At 39.9% G+C, this 17,314-nt stretch overlaps 2 protein-coding genes across 5 annotated transcripts in view; one reads left to right on the plus strand and one right to left on the minus strand.

The window, feature by feature from the left end:
* The first annotated feature begins 3,831 nt into the window (after positions 1-3,831).
* On the plus strand, positions 3,832-13,048 carry Fam8a1 (family with sequence similarity 8 member A1). The gene is made up of 5 exons (XM_046453606.2): positions 3,832-4,602; positions 5,304-5,424; positions 7,195-7,318; positions 7,833-7,972; positions 9,807-13,048. Exons 1-5 carry the CDS (start codon positions 3,915-3,917, stop codon positions 9,949-9,951), a joined length of 1,218 nt encoding a protein of 405 aa, XP_046309562.1. The 5' UTR covers positions 3,832-3,914; the 3' UTR covers positions 9,952-13,048.
* A 1,822-nt stretch (positions 13,049-14,870) lies between these two features.
* The window catches only part of Nup153 (nucleoporin 153), a 60,069-nt gene continuing 57,625 nt past the window's right edge, over positions 14,871-17,314 (minus strand). For all 4 annotated transcript variants that reach the window (XM_046453604.2, XM_046453605.2, XM_046453603.2 and 1 more), the window contains 2 exons: positions 16,335-16,503; positions 14,871-16,005 (listed from right to left, as the gene is read on the minus strand). In XM_046453604.2, the coding sequence (XP_046309560.1) occupies positions 15,921-16,005; positions 16,335-16,503 (254 nt within the window). In that variant the 3' untranslated portion in view covers positions 14,871-15,920. The remainder of the gene's footprint in view (positions 16,006-16,334; positions 16,504-17,314) is intronic.

The following is a 17,314-nucleotide window of genomic DNA, read 5'->3' on the forward strand; positions in this document are numbered from 1 at the left end:
CTCCTCACTTCAAGTTCTAACTGTAGCTTGACCTTATCTTTACAGATACACTGTGTTCAAAGCGGGGAGCCTTGGATATCCCCATACAGCCCCTTCTGCCATCTTGCTCATCCGCCTTCCCTGTTTCCATGAATAGCAGCACAATCCACTCCCTCAGTCATCCAAGCCACAAACTGTGTGCTTCTCTCTCATTCAAATCCATTCAATCACTAAGCCCTGCAGGTTGGGTTTCCTTTATGTCACGCAAGTGCTTGCTCTTCTTTACATCCCCCTTGCTATTTATTGCCTTAATTCGGCGGGTTCTCTTTATCTTATCGAGATGATAATTTCCCAGGTGGAGTCCATGTCTTCCTGTTTATACCATGCAAACCATTTTGCACACTATTACTAGACAGAGATATCTTTAAAAAGAAATATGACTACCTTTATTTCCCTGATAGAAATTGTTTTATAGCTTCTGCTCTCTGTAAGACAAAGTCCAAACTCCCTCATCTGGAGAAAAAAAAGTCCAACCCCTCCCTACTGTTGCGATTCATCTCTATGTGGGGCCGTCTCAGGCTGCCTCAGCCTGGCTCTTTTTACTTGAACTCCGCTCCTGTTGCACCCTCCCCCTGGAATCACCCTCCCTGCCAGGTCCATATAACAAAAGCTCAACTCAGAGTCACCTCCTACAAAGCCATTCCAAGTTCTCACCTGTCTCTTTGTAAGCAGAACTGATCACTCCCCACTTTGGACTGACACTTTAATCCTGTAGTAACGGACACGCCAAGCTCTCCCATATGTTCTGTCATCCCCTCAACCACAAGGGTGGTGTTTCATTCACCTCTGTATTCCAACACCCGGCACACATCCAGCACTTAACACACTCAGCAAATGAGCACAATGAATTGTGGCTAGAGGGGATGGAGAAAGTCTACATGTTCACTTGAGGAAGTCAGAAAGAACAGAGTCACCATCACTTTCTGGTTAGAAGTCCTATGATTAATATATATATATATATATATTTTTTTTTTTTTCTCTAGATAAGCTAGGCTTATCTGGAGAAATGCAATGTGTACTGGTAACCAAACTCAGGTTGCATAGAACTGCCCAAGGAACATGAATGCTTTTCCCATTTTCATAGTTATCTTATACTAATATTTTAGAATATAAATCCATCTTGTACTCTTTTAATCTTGTGTCACTTGCCAATTTATTGACTTTCAGAGCTCCAAATCTTTGCTTTTTCTGCAATAACGGAACTGAACTCTGTAAACGCTTCTTCCATGCTAGCTGGTTTGGTGGTAAGAAATAGCGTCTCTTCCTGGGACTCCTGGTTTATCATTCTGAACTTCAGTAATGCCCAGTAGCTAGCAGCAAGCAGCACCTTCTCTTGGAGAGCTTCCCCCAGCACACTGTCCTTGAGATGGTTTCTTTGTGGTCTACTGGTGGTGAAGCTCCTTCCTGCAAGGGGCTTCTCCTAGCACTCTGTGGTGAATTCTGAGATGAGGCGCTTCCCAGTGGATAGCTTCTCCCAACAAGCCAGAGACAAGATTTCTGAACAAGTCCTTGGTGACCCTCTTTGCCCACCAGTGAGCCACAATCATGCTCCCTTGAACAAGGTCTGGCTCTCAGCCCTGGTGGTGTAGAAGTTCTACTCCTTGGGCACCTCATTTCAGTCCTACAAGTAGCAGCTACTCCATGTATCTGCTATTCTTATATAGTTTACAATTCTCTTTGCTTCTTATTAGCCAATCCTCATTTACTACAAGACTCTTTATTTTTATGTGGTGCTGAGGATCAAATCAAGTGCCTCATACGTGCCAGGCAAGAGCTCTACCACTGAGCCATAAACCCAGCCCCAATTCCAAGACTCTTAATGGTTCCTTCCAGCAAACATTGTCTGTTCAAATTACTATGTGCTCTCTATGACTTGACTGGACTCCGACTGATGTAAGTGCTCATTTAACCCAAGTTTTACAAATAATTAAATATTTAATGTTCACCAACCACCCTTCTGCCATTGTCTGTTAGACATTACTCATTCTCCAGTAGACCTCAGAAATAACTTAATCGAATAACCTTCCCTGAGTTCTTTCATACTGAAAACAAAATAGCCTATTCTCAGGGCTACTCAAAAGTCAGTTTTCTGGATCTAATGACCTTGATTCACATTTTCTTTGAATTATTAAATGTAATACTATTTTCTTCTCAAATGAAGTGTTAAAGTCCTATGATTATATATATATATATATATATATATATATATATATATATTATTTTTTTTTTTTTGCCTAAATGCTTTTTAAAAAACATTAAGTCTAGCACTTTTACTAGAATATATTTTGTTCATTCTCAGTTCTCATATAGTATACTCTTTATATATAATAATACACAATAGTATATAAAATATATAAAACCTTTATCCCCCCACTTTGTACATATATGTGCATATATGTTCTCAGGAAGTTTTTTTGAATTATACTGTATTATATTTATTGTTACCTGTCTTGATTTTCTGAATCAATGATTCATATGTATGCGTTGGATTTTTTGCCTTTTTCTTTTTGACTTAAAAAATTCATGTTCAACTTGTAGTTCTCTTCAGGCACTGTTATATCTGCTTACTCTTGTGTTCCAGTTTTCTGAAATCATTTTTTATTTCTAATTCTTTCTTGAGTTATGTTACTTCATTTCTGAGTTTTTCTTATTCTCTTTTCATGTCTTAGATAATTTTCTTAAAATCTTTACAGTAGCCCTGTGCCAGTTATTCACACTCATTACAACCTATCTTCCCTCCTTCTGGCTTCCCTTTTCTCAGTTTAGAATGATTAGCCCCTGCCTCTATATGGTATTAGGGAATCAAAGTCATACTACTACCACAGAGAGGCTTATAAAGTTAAGGACAAAATAAAGTATATTAAAACATAAATATGTACCCAGGCATGGTGGGGCTGAGGCAGGAGAAATGCAAGTTCAGCCTAGGCAACTTATTAAGATTCTGTCTCAAAAATAAAAAATAAAAAGGACTGTAGATGCAGCTCAGTGGTTCAATTCCAAATATATATACATATATATATATATATATATATATATATTATATAATGTGTGTATATATATATATATTATATATATTATATATACATGTATGTATGTGTGCGTGTGTGTGTGTGTATGAAATATTAAGTCTAGCAATTCTGGTAGAATACACTCTTTTGGGGGCAGGGGGATAAGAGTTATCCCGCATGGGCCAAGGTACTGAGAGAGGGCACCAAAGTTCTGGGCCATGGTCTTTTCCCAGCAAGATAAAGGGAAAGGTACCCTGGGCTGAGGCAGTGGCTTGCGGAAACGGGAGGCGGCCCGACAGCAGGAGGAAAGCACGCCGCAGAACCGCGCTGCTCGGGCACTTAAATCAGCACAACCCTTCTTCTCTTATTTCAGTTGAAAATGTCCGCACTGAGACATTCCATCTTACATACGCCTCAGTTGAGTGTGGCTTTGGATTTATCATCTAAGGGCACAAACACGGCATTCTCGGGACAAATCGTGAACTGGCGCGGACCACACACTCTGGGCGTCGCAGAACAGGCGGCGTCCGCCCGGGACCTCTGCGGGAAACCCTCTTGCCCTCCGCAGTCTTCCCAGGAGGACCTCGGCCCATCCCCACAGAAACGTCTAGAAACGCCTCCACTTGGATGCCATTAACATCACAAAGCGCAGCGAACCAAAGAGCAGGGCGACCACCTCGTTGCAGCTACTGAGGAGACACCGCCCCCCGCTCCTCCCGGCGGCCTCCGAGGGGCGGGATTTCCGCTTCCGGCGGCGGATTGTTGACGCCTGCGGTGCTGCGGTGGCGACGACGCCGTTGGGGAGGGGCCACTGGGGGAGGGAAAGGCTCAGTGACAGGTACCGCGGAGGGTGCTGCTGAGGCGACGATGGCAGAGGGGCCCGAGGAAGCCCGAGGCCGCCCTCCCGGGCAGGAGGAAGGCGGAGGAGACCACGAGCCGGTCCCCGCCGCCGCCGCCGCCGCCCCCGCCGTCCCCGGCTCCCGGGACGGGCCGCAGGCCGAGCCTCAGGCCCCGGGCCGACCTCCAACCCCGGGCCCCGCGTCCGCCGCCGCAGAGGAGCCGGAGCCGCCGCGCGAGCCCCGGAATCGGAGGGAGGCGGCCGCGGGGCCGCCGGAGCCGGCGAGCTGCGAGGCGCCCGAGGCCGCGGCGTCCCGGGAGAGGTCGGCGCGGCTGAGCGCCCGCGAGTACTCGCGGCAGGTGCACGAGTGGCTGTGGCAGTCGTACTGCGGCTACCTGACCTGGCACAGCGGCCTGGCCGCCTTCCCCGCCTACTGCGGCCCTCAGCCGCCGCCCAGCTACCCCGCGGCCGGCGCTACCTCATCGGCCGCCGCGCCGCAGCTCGGCTACTACAACCCCTTCTACTTCCTGGGCGCCGGGGCCGCGGGGCCCGAGGCGGCGGCGGCGGCGGCAGCAGCGGGCATCGCCACCCCGGCTCCGGTTGCGGGCTTGGGGCCGCGGATTGCTCCCGTGCCTGGGACGGTCCGGGCGACACCAGTGACAAGAGTAGGAACCGCGGTGCCTGCGCGGACGGCGAGCGACGCCGCGCGGCAGGCCGGTGAGAGGCGCGGGGTCGTGGGGGTCGTGGGGCCGCCCGGGGTCGTGGGCCGCGGTGCCCAGCCCCCGAATGGGTTCCCTCACCCGGGGCCACGGCTCCCCGCGCGCAGCGAATCCCTCGCTCGTAGGCCGCTGCGCTCTGCCGCAGCCCCCGAGGGGGAGACCCCTGGCCCGACAGCCGGCCTGGGCCCCCGATGGCGGGACCGCGCGTCGGGGAGGGTCGCAGACAGAGAGGAGGGATGACTTCGGGCCCGGCCTACTGACCCAAGGCCCTGTGCACCTCGGGGTGGACTACAATATGCCGCGTTCGTTAAAGCGAATCCTGTGCATGGCCGAGCACTGGTGGATGCCAGAACACGACCCCCGACAGAATTAGGTTGGGAGGTTGATATCATGGTTTTTTTTTGGTGTTTTTGTTTTTTTTAATAGAAAGCAAAACTAAATGAAGGTAGCATGTGGGATATAGGGATTTACTTTATACTAGTTGTCCATTCTTAACCTTGATTTTTACTACAAGTGTTAGATTTTGTTTCCTGTATGTGATCATCTAGTTCTTCTAGTCCCTAGTGCAATGTATTGGGCACTCTAGTCATTAGCTAAGAAATCAAATTTTAAACATTAAGGTGAAAGCAAATTGTAAGCTAACTAGTCTTATATGAAGTGATTGGGTTTCCTAACTTGTTTTCTTTTTTTAATTTGCAGGCAGAGAGTATGTTATTCCATCCTTGGCCCACAGATTTATGGCAGAGATGGTGGATTTCTTTATTCTCTTCTTTATAAAAGCAACCATTGTCTTAACCATTATGCACCTCAGTGGAATAAAGTAAGTGAAGGACATTTGTAGAAAGGTTTTAGTTCTATTTTAGAGTCCCTTTGTTAAGTTCTGTTCAAGCCTGCAAGTGGCTGTGAGGGTAATAGGTGTGCCATGGTCAGGATTTCTTTATAAGAGCTTTGTTAGAGTTATTGTTTTTTGTTGTTGGTGATGGTGGTAGTTTTAAAGAAATACCTATAAAGAAGAAAAAAAATTTTAATAAACTTCTTTTAAAATTTGTGGTAATTTCACTGTTCAAAAGAAGGTAAAAGAACCTTCCAAATCTCATTTGTTCAACTATTCTCTTAGGCCAGGAACTAATTTTCCTCTTACTATCCTGTGGAGTCTCCATAGACAAAGACATGAAGAGAACTGGCAGGTGACTATTAATAATAAACTAGTGACATTTCCAGATGGGATTGCTCATACTATCAGACAAATCCCGAGTGAACTGCCAAGCGAGGCATTTACTCATAATAATCATAACAGGAGTTACCACTTGCCAAGCACTGAGGCACTGAGCTTACCTCTACGGGTTATAGACTGAAATTTGGGCTTATGAGAAGTTAAACCTTGAACTTAGTCATGAAAGTTAGCTCGATGTGAACCTGAGTGTTACTGTGCTTCCTCCTTTTCCCTCCTCCTCACAAAACCACCCAATGCCAACTCCTCTGTGTCTAGTTTCTCCTGGATAGCTTGAGCCTGGACTGTTGTCTCCTCAGTGCCAGCTGCTTTGCCTCATCATGGTTTCCCCCTACTCCAGTCACTGTCATCTATTGCTTGGATCATAGCCAGTCTCTTGTTTTATCTCAACTGAACCTCCTGTGTAAAACCAAAGTGATGATAAATTCTGATTCTGCCCTCCCCTGCCTTAAAACCCTTTACTTGTTTCTCTTCACCAAGATAGTCTGAATTTCTTCATATGATTTAACACATGCTCTTATTTCTTAATTACTGTCACTTCTCATACTTAATATCTGAGCCATTTCAAACTGCTTATAACTTCCATCACACACTGTCTTGCTCCACGGCTTTCTCTCCTACTGTTCACTTTCCCTGGAACTTTCTTCCACCTTAGTCTGGCTAACTTCTTTTCATCCTTCAAATCCTAGCTTACTTGTCATTCACAAGGTTAAGTGTAACTGAAATGTTTCCCTGGTATTTGTGGTTCCCTATTACAGCTGGCTTCCTGCTTTGTCATTATTATTACTTATTGTTCTTTCCCTTTTTGGGTTGAATCTCCCTGAAAATAGACACATTTCAAATTATCATTGTATCCCCAGGGCTTGCACAGTATTCACTCACTCACGATGGTGCAATTTTGTAGTGCTGGGGATTGAACCCAGGCCCTTGCTCGTACTAGGGAAGTGCTTTAGCTACTGAGCTATCTCCAGCCCAGTGCATAGCACATGTGGCAGGAAAATGCTCCTCCACCCAGCCATGCCTATTTGTTGAATAAGCTAGTAAATGTTTTGTGGAACTAGATGATTGGGACCCTAAAGTTTAGCTTAGAATTTCATTTAAAATTTATGATTTAACAGCTGAACACCATGTTGTACACCTATAATCCCAGCGATTTAGGAGGCTGAGACAGGAGGATTACAAGTTTGAGCAGCCTCGGCAGTATAGACCCTATCTCAAAAATTCAAGAAAAGGACTGGGGATCTAGCTCAGTGCTAAAGTGTCCTTGGGTTCAATCCTCAGTACCACAAAAACAAAACAAAACCATAACTGTTCTTGTAACTAATTCTGAATAACCCCAAATTATTATTTTTTGTGTAGGGATATCTCTAAGTTTGCTATGCATTATATAATAGAAGAAATAGATGAAGATACATCAATGGAAGATTTGCAGAAAATGATGGTTGTGGCACTTATATACAGATTATTAGTTTGTTTCTATGAGGTAAGTTACTGCAGCAAATAATTTTTTAAGAATCAATCTTTAGATGATCAGCCTTAGTAATGGAAATTTATAATTAATCATTATTTTTCAAGTATTTTTCTGTTTTTTCCACATTTTCTTTAGTTAACTTTTTTTTCAAGGTAAAAAAACAACTTTTAGAAATTGTTTAGAAGGGAGACATTTTATAATTTCTTTGTAGTGTTTTTCAGTCTTAAAAATAAAATTCCACTCATAAAAATACTGTGACCAATAAATATACTTGTAGGTTGGTTGGTTGAGGACATTTGGGAGTATTTTTCCTTGGCAACAACTTACTAAAAAATATAATGGGTCATAGAGAAATATTAAATATATTGTAGTGTTGCACATATTAAGAGACCACAGAAATAAATGGCTATCCTTTGAGTATTCTTTTAAGTTGAAAATTTTAAAACATGAAGTAATAGGAAACTTATCTTTAAAACTGGTATAGTTGAACCAATAAATTATTTTTTAATTTTCCTTCTTTCCTTAGATAATTTGCATTTGGGGAGCAGGTGGAGCTACCCCCGGGAAGTTCCTGCTAGGGCTTCGAGTTGTGACATGTGATACATCAGTGCTTATTGCTCCAAGTCGAGTTTTAGTGATTCCTTCCTCAAATGTTAGCATTACAACGTAAGTCCTTTTCTTAGCTTCATCTACTATATATTTGGGAAAGTGTATATTTTAGGTATATTTTTGCACTGCATAATGTTTTGGTCAAGGATAGACCACATACATCACAGTGGTCTCATAAGATTATATTGACTAATGTCTTTGTGTGGGAATCTTAGTTTTGTATAGTACATTTAAGATTTTTATATAGTGAACAAAATCACCTAATGATACGTTTCTCAATGTGTCCCTTCTTATGTGACACAGGACTGTGTTGAATATGGCATAAGTTATAATGCTTGTTATAATATTTTTAGAATATTAAATTTAGATTTTTCTCACTCTTTTCTTTATGACATATACTGCAATTATTAAAGGGTTTATGAACTTTTTTTGATTGTTTCCTCTTCAGTATACATATTCAAGATCATTTTTATAAATCACAATAATAAGATGATTTAGGTGTTGATGCTGTACCAATCCTCAGGGCCCAGCTTTATAATTCCCTAGGTCTGGGATATTTGGTCAGTTACTACTCTGTCTTGAGCCACCATTATATCTCCTCTTGAATAGGCTAAGAGTTTGATGATATGCATAATACATGCACATACCCTGTTGCTCTCAAATGCCAGAGCTTGTAATACCTCCAGTCCCCTAGTAGTTGGCGTCTAGCTTCCAGGGAGGGCACCTAGTGGTAATGTGAGTGGTAAAGGTGAGTGGGTGGTAATCAGTTGAGCCAAATAAAATCTAGCTGTAATTATTGCCAGAATGAGTGACACCTGGATTGTTATAAAAGAAAGTGGGTAAGAGTCAAAAATGGCTAATACTTATCAAACAGTTATACCAGGCACTGTAAAGTGACATGTGCATTAACTAATTTAATCCCTAGAGCCTTGTAAGATGGATATTTTTTGCAGATGTGCGACACAACCAGAAATTAAAAAATGGATTTGGAAACAACTAATCTGCATTCAGTCTACTCTTTTAGCCGTTGCTTTTTTTTTTTTTCTTTTGGTAACAATACAGTGCACAAAGGGCAGAGATCTAATATTAGTAGGATAATTCTTCATTCTGATGTTTGTTGTTGCACTTTTTACGGCTTTCCTACAAAGGAGAGAGGGGATAAAAGACTAGACAACATTTTAAAATGCTCGCACTTCATATAAGATAGAGAATGTGACATTAAGCATTCAGTTTAGAAGGAAAGTTTAGAAGGAAACACGTGGTAATAAAAGGGACTATGGGCCCAGCGTGGTGACACACACCTTGATCCCTGTGACTTGGGAGGCTGAGGCAGGAGGATCTAAGTTCAAAGCCAGCTTCAGCAACTTGGTAAGACAGTGTCTCAAAAAATAATAAGGGCTAGGGATGTAGCTCATTGGTTAAGCACCCCTGGGTTCAGTCTCTGGTACCAAAACCAAAAAAGATGCGACTATGGAAAAGGTAAGCCAGGAACAGTATTCTTCCAGAAAAAATACTAAAATATACTGTAAACCCTTAGTTCATATTCTGAGATTTTTATTTTGTTTTAGTTGTTGATGGACCTTTATTTTATTCATTTATTTATATGTGGTGCTGAGAATCAAACCTAGTGCCCCACACATGCTAGGCAAGCAAACGCTCTGCCACTGAGCCATAGTCCAGCCCATCTGAGATGTTTTTCTTATGAAAGTTCTAAGTCTTTTGTTGATGAACTCTTTGGAAAGAGCCCAGTAGTTTGGTCATGATATATTTACTTGAAAATAATACAAAGGTAAAAATTCTCTTAATTTCAAATACAACTTGAACTTGGGTAGGATACCACTCATCTGTATGTAGTCATCTATATCTTGATATTTTTGCTTTAATTTTTTAGGTCCACCATACGAGCTCTGATCAAGAATTTTTCTATTGCCTCTTTTTTCCCTGCTTTCATCACACTGCTGTTTTTTCAGCATAATCGAACAGCCTACGACATTGTAGCAGGAACCATTGTGGTAAAAAGAAATGGGGTCAGATGATGTCCCAGAAAACCCTGAATTCCACTCTTTGGAATAATGACAAGACTAAATTATGTGTCAAGGCCATCAGTATCCCTGGGTAAAATTGATTTAGAAATTAAAGCAGTCACTTCAGTGTGATACAGGTGACTGTTTTGAAAGTATTGATTTTACTTGAATGCCAAAGAACTTTTCCAGAAGAAAAACATAGTAAATTCAAGTGTTAAAAAATTTTTAGATCAACAAGGCCAGTGGTTTCATAATCAACAACAGACAATATATACTTTCTTTAGATCTAAGGCATTAGAATTTGTTAAAAGCATTTTCAGCTTTGAAATCTCCAAATGAAACTTTAAAATTTTTATTTTGGTTTATCCCAAAATGATGGAAGAAGTCCAGTTGTGTTTTGTAAACACCTACTTAGTTTATCTTTCAGTTAACAATTCTTGGGGAAATAGTTCTTTGTTTGGGTGTGGGAAGGGAGGGAGTGAGAACACAAATTGGCTCTTCACTCACCTCCCTTGCCAGCAGGTGTTGAGTCAGCTGCAGTGTTTTTGAAAGGGGCAAGTGAGGCAGGCCTAGCAGTTCCTTGCCTGAAGTTTCCAGTCTGTGCTGTAGTTCACTGCAGTAAAGGTGTAACTCTGCAACTATTCTTAATGCTTAAACATGTGTTTAGGGGCAAATTTTTCATAATGATGAAAAAGTATTAAGTCGTATTGCTATATTATCACTGATTTTTTTAAATGAGAAAAGGTAAGTTAGTGATTGTTTATAAGGGCAGGGGGTGTAAATTTTCACTGTAAATTTAAAACATACAGTTCATGTGCAAGTATTTTCAGTGCCCTCCAAAACTCACTACGACTATGTGGGGAAAACTTCTATCAAAATGTTGCATATTTACTATAAAATTTGTGTGCAGCATGAAGAAAGTGTTAATGCTTTTCAGTGTTGAGTGTAACTTATATTTATATACTTCATACTCACATAGTAGTAGTTCCTTTCCTCTTATATAGTTCCATGACTGTTGAGACATCAAGAGTTAAATAAATCACCTTAGTTATTTCATGAGTAACTCTAAATGCCAGTAGCCTGTGAAATGCTAGCAATTTTCCCATCCTGAACTTCTCTCTCCAAAGCAAGGGAGACATGATCTCCAGACATCATTTCAGCTGCTTTCAGCTCATTTTGGGCCTGCTTGGGATGGAGTTGTAGGAGAAATGTGAAGCAAAATAATACTTTTGTGTATTGCCATTTTACTTTACTCTGCTGAAGCAAAGTCATGGGGTTTTGTTCATGTTTGTGTGTGCTTTTGTTGTGTGTTCCAGTTAGCTGTGTTGCGAGAGATACCCGAACTATTTATAATTTTTTGATTTAGTCATTTTCTCCAACTCTGACACTATTTTCCAAAAAACACTAAACTGTTCTGTACAGTTTAAAATTAGACTGCTTAAGGGATCAGTCTAGGCTTTGTTCTTGGTATTAAAGTTATAGCAAACCCAAGATATTCTGTTATCACTGTTCAATTTTTAAAGTAGATTTTTCTTTTGATATTTAAAACTGTGAAAGTAACATTTAAGTGTAGAAACTTTGACAGTGTCCTTAGTAATACGTGTTTATTGTAAAACTTAACAATAAGATTTATTAGTTAAGTGTGTACAAGTACTAAATAGATGATTATGATTCACTTGTAACCTCTGTGAATGTTGTTTTATGGCTCTTCACAGGAAAAAGAAAACAAAAAAATCTTTTATTTGTATTGAAAATTGGGAAATGTTATACAAACTTAAAATAGTATAGACACTACTGTTGTCACTGATTGGAGAATTCAAGTTTAAATGTCCTTCAGTCGTAACTGTGGAATATATCTTTGACTTGGAATTTCTACTGAAATAAGTTGTCATCAAGGCTTTTTATTTATACAAAAAAAATAGTTCAGTTTAATTAGCTATGGTTAGAGAAGTACAATTTGCTGTAAGTGTGGACTCAAGTTATACTATGTATTCCCATAGGATACACATTAAGTCTTACTTTGCCTTTACAACAAAACCAAAGTCTGTTTCTATTTATGAATTCAGTGCTTAGAGGAAGTACTTTTTCATTCCCAGAGTTGAAAAATGTGACAAAACAATGGGGAAAAAAGAGAACATGGCCCAGTGCCCATTTTCCCTTGTGGCTAATGAGGTGGACTCTCCCTTTCAGGAAACCTTTCTATTTGGTATATTTCACTTATATAAGTGATATTGGCTCTTTTCTGTGTCAAAATCTAATTCTCAAGTTGAAACTCTAGCCTAAAAAGGCCAAAAAAAAAAAAAGATTCTTAGTACAAACATTATTTGTCACTTTAAAAGTATCCTGGAATGGCTAGTCTGGCAGGCTGACCACTGTTCATGTTGGGAGGCAGAAGCTGGGCCCTGGGTACACAGTGCCGAGTAGTAGCCTTGCTTTACAAAGACCACTCTATAAAAAAAGAAAGCAAGCCTGCACGTTTGGATGGAAAGTCTTTACTTGCCAGTATTATGAGAAAGTATGGGCCAACTCCGTTAGCACTGGTTCAGTAGTTCTACCTTAATGTTCACCTTCCATCACTCAAGGATTTGTTTAGGATTGGGGGAAAAAAGACATTCTATTTGAGGGCCACTTGTCTAATGTTTTAATGTCTTAAAATGCTAGCAAAATTTAACTCCTACATTAAAAGGATTTGTTCTTGTCAGTGATTTGAGTGTTTTTGCTTACACATAAAAATTTATACTTGGGAATATAAAGGGATTTTTGAGGGGGGTGTAGTATTGAATGTTTTCATTCTACATTTAGCCCTATTAAAAGAGGCGATTGTTTCTTCAAAGAATGTGCCCAAATAAAAGTATTCCTAAAATCTGGCAAGTACCATGTTTAAATTCTTGCCATCTCCCCCCACCCAGTACGAAAGGACAAAGTCTTCACAATGTTTGCTTGCATGAATGATGTTCCTCATTTCAAACAGTATGTGCACATTAGAATAGGAATTGACCTGCAGTTTCTGATGTCCGACCAATAAATAAAATCCATCATTCTATTTTTTAATAATTTGTATGCCACCAGTTTGTATTATTTTTCTCAATAAATACTTGTATCACCAGTGCATCTGTGTTTTGTCTGTTTATTTGAGGTTTGCTAGGGAGACCTTGCTTCCAAGTACCACTTTCCAGGGGCTACTCCAGTGAACTGGGTCATTTTTAGAAATGGGTCTATGAAAACATTATCTCCTCAAGGGATATTTCTTTCCCACACCAGTTACAATCAATCCAGTCCTTAAAGAGTCATTAGCTACCACAGCCATCATATAAGACTATGAGACAGCTGGGCAACTTAAACTCAGTTTTGGTCTTACAAACCCCTCCCAATCTAACCTACACAGACAAGCTAAGGGAACAGATAAAGTATCCACGGGAAAGGCAAAAATATATTCTGGTTTGAACCTGTAGACAATGTGCTGTTAAAAACTTAGCTACTAAGGGCTGGGGTTGTGGCTCAGAGGTGGAACACTAGGTACATGAATAAAATAGAGGTATTGTGTCCACCTACAACAACAAAGCCACTAATTGAACATTTTAGAACTACATTGTCCTTTGAGCAAAGTTTGTAAAAGCTGCTCCATATTATAAGATAAAGTCTCTTGACTGATTTGGTTAGGGTTAGGGAGCAGTGGTGTGTGGACATAACACCCCCATTTCCTCAATGCTACATCAAATTAGTATCCATTAAACACACAAGCTAACCTTTAAAATTTTTCACTGAATTTCAAATTTTAAACAGGCCCCCAAAAGGACATGCCATCAGAATAGATGGAAACATTCTTCCCAGGCTAAACTATTAACAGCCTGGTAACAAATTGTTAAAATGAACAATTTATTTCAGTAAAGAGGGTCACAAGTTTGAGGCCAACCAGGGCAACTTACCAAGACCCGTCTCAAAGAGGGCTAAAGATACAGCTTAGTGGCAAAGCATTAGGTTTGATCCCTGGTACTGAGGAATAAAGATTGGAAATAGTCCCAAGTTCAAATACAGTTCTATAGACACTCAGTTGGGAAGCTGAAAGATCCCATTTATGGGATCTTCAGTATGGATTATTTGTAACTTGTTTAAAAAAGGAACACTAAACATTTCTAGCATATTTTTTGAGAAAAGTAGAAAGCCTGACATGCCTAATTACCTGGGATGGGTAATGGCAAAGAACCAACCTACAAGAGCATTAGGTATTAACTTCCTAGCAGTCACAGACTTCCAGTTACCTCTTCTAGCATTGACTATCACCATTTGACCTCTAAAGAGGTCAAGTATCAAATATGTATTATTAATTATAAATGGATGATGGTTGAAGATACCTTAGGTAAGACAAACATCGTTTTATGGAAAACAGAAGTGCTTCTAAACATTATAAAATTTCAGAATTTCAACTCCAACCACCTCAAATTAAAAGCAAGCACATATTAACTGCATTCAAATTGCAGTCTAAAAATACCAAATGCTATTCTAAGAGTTCATTGGGCCACAGGAAAAAAAAGTGATCAGTAAAATAATAATTTAGTAATTTAAAAAATTACAGAAAAGGACCACTAAAGTTTTTGAAAATTGCTTTAGATACATATCCCTCTATGTATCTAAATGATACTATGAATAAACACTGTCCAATCACCTATCAAGGAAGATATAATACAAACAAATGGTTGTGTGTGTTTATTTTCAACTTTAAAATATGAAGATCTATGTGCAAATAGGCAAGACCCCCAGCACCAGACAGGCAGGGTGCCTCTTTCATGCTGTCAACTCAGACCCTTTCCTCTCTACATTAAATATACTCTCTGGGATTTCTAACTGACCACTGCTGACTTTTTCTTTAATTAAAGTTCCTTTCCATGGCTACTGTGTACCTTCATTATGAGTTAAAACTCTTTAACAAAAAGTGCTTCATAAATTTTTATTGATGGCATTTATCCCATGGTTTAACATGTTAATTATACTGTAATAAACATGGCTTTAATATTAAACTTTTCCTTATTATCCAAAGTCACCACAGTCCATTTCAGTAAATATAAAAATATATGCTTAATACTTTGTACAATACTGGTTTTTGGTCCAAACAAAACTGGATCAGAAAAGCCAATAAATTCAACTTTAAGTATCCCCAATTTTTTTTTTAAAGATTTCTAAATGGATTTAGGCAACTTTGAATAATGGGATTTACATAATAAAATCTGAGACAAGACTAAACAAACAAAAAAAAAATGTCTAACACAAAATTAAAATTTCAAGTTCACAGATTTATGTTATGCCAAAAAAGTACAGAAACAAAATTATATTTACAGAAGTTTCATAATAAAATAATGAAAAAGGCAAGACAGGTGATAGAAGAATGAAAATGTAGAAATAGCATATAATTATTAAATGGACGATGAACTAGATCTAACAAGTCCTTGGCATGGACCGTTCTTTAATCAGGCTTTCTATCAGAAAATCTTAGTGCACAACACACCCAACTCACTCCACACGTACACCAGCACAAACTCGGCATAGAGATCATTCATTTCAACGTCCTCTAATCTATACAGAATTCCTCAGATATAATTACAAGTTCAATGCGTTCCACAAACGCTTATCAGCGCACATAGCGGTGCAGACGAAGAGGGTCTATACAAAGCCATTCACCGTGCAGGCTCTATTCCTGGGGACAGCCAGACTATGCCAAAATCAGTGAATAATGTGCTGAATCATAAAATATTTTTGCTGAAGAATCAGTCACCAGTCTAGCTATTATTTTTTTTAAAAAGGGGGGTGGAGATTGATAGAGGTGGGAGTGGAGCTTCCGTAAAGAAAAAGAGGAGGAAAATTCCAAAATTAAAGAAGTCCTTAGGCAGATGTGACTTCAGACGAGCCCAGTCTGGAGTACAATCCAGTATCTGAAAGAAGGGCACCAGCTGTAGTTAAAACTGTTGTGTGCAACACCACTGTGACCTTTATTTCTTGCGCCTAACAGCAGTCTTTATTTTGCGAGCAGGAACTGAAGTTCCAGAAGAGGAGAACATATTTTTCCCATTTGACCTGTGGGGGAAAAAACTTCATAATGTGACATGATGCTCAATAAAAAAATATTAGAATCATAATAACTTTTTACATGACCAGAAACAGGGAAAAGAGAGCAGGAAAGACACTGTGAAGCAAATACATTTTCCACTTTATCTGACACACACTACTACTACAACTAATATTTTTTTCTCAGGCTGTAAATCTCCAAAATTAAAACAAGGCAAATTGGTGTTGGAGAATATATTAATTTCACCCAAAGTATATTGCATCTGAACGACTTTCAGGAAGCAAAACACACGCATTCATACACTCTTGACCTTCACTTGAATATCAATTCTTCTTACCCCACTGTGAAAGCTGCTGTAGGCTGGTTGAATGGAAAGCCCCCTGAGCCTGAAGGCTGGGCAGAGGCTGCAGGCGTGCTAGGATTTGCACCAAATGTGAACACTCCTGATGGGTTGTTGTTTGTGAAATTGAAATTTGTAGTGCTGCTGCCAAATTGGAAACCGGAACCTATAATAGTTGAAGCAGAAATACTTCATTAAAGGAAAAATAATAGTTTTTCTTCAGTAATGATTCTGACCTCAACATATGAAAACATGTAAAGAGTTAAGATCTCTTATGATTATATAATCTACAGAAAATTAAAATATTTTCTCTGACACCAATTGGTATCTCCAACAAGTGAAACAATTTGGCCTTGACCAAGGAGAAAAGGGCAGAGTACACAAACAGACAAACATTCAGGTCTATCTTCTTTGAAAAGTACATTAAAATAAGAGGAAAGGGGAATGACCAGGTACAGTGATGCTTGCTGGTAACTTCAGCAGGAGTCTGAGTGAGAAGGATTGCCAAGTTCGAGGCCAGCAAACAAACAAGGACAAGGATGACAACAAAGAAAACCATCAGAAAGAATGTGGATGGTTTTTAGAAACAACCTCTAACACCAAACCAAAGTTTAGTCTTTGGAGAGGTCTCTGGAGCAGGGGACATGACACCAAGTCAAAGGTGACCTCAACCCATCCTCCCTGACCCAGCTCCCAGAACACTGGCAAGCAGGAGGATCCCTGTTACCCTCTAAGCAGATGACTACAAACATTTTCTCTGGGGAATTTAACAAACTAAGATGAAAAACCTAAAGATACTAACATCCAGGTGTTTATAATAATAATAATGCTAGATAAATCAGATAAACCTACAATAAAACTGAAGAGGCATACTCTTCAGCAGTATGTAAAGGATTTAAGTGGTATTTAGGTATCCTACACTCTTACAACTATTAGCAGACAGCCAAGGACCACCAGATATTTGGTGACAGTATTAA

The sequence above is a fragment of the Marmota monax genome, unplaced genomic scaffold (genome assembly GCF_021218885.2).
Source record: "Marmota monax isolate L192 unplaced genomic scaffold, Marmota_monax_Labrador192_F-V1.1 WCK01_AAM20220418_F8-fsc00029, whole genome shotgun sequence".
Taxonomy (NCBI): Eukaryota; Metazoa; Chordata; class Mammalia; order Rodentia; family Sciuridae; genus Marmota; species Marmota monax.

Coding starts and splice junctions, on each gene's coding strand:
- Fam8a1 (XM_046453606.2), top strand. CDS start 3,915: ATGGCAGAGGGGCCCGAGGAAGCCCGAGGCCGCCCTCCCGGGCAGGAG. Junction 4,603..5,303: donor CGACGCCGCGCGGCAGGCCG/GTGAGAGGCGCG, acceptor TTTAATTTGCAG/GCAGAGAGTATGTTATTCCA. Junction 5,425..7,194: donor ATGCACCTCAGTGGAATAAA/GTAAGTGAAGGA, acceptor TTTTTTGTGTAG/GGATATCTCTAAGTTTGCTA.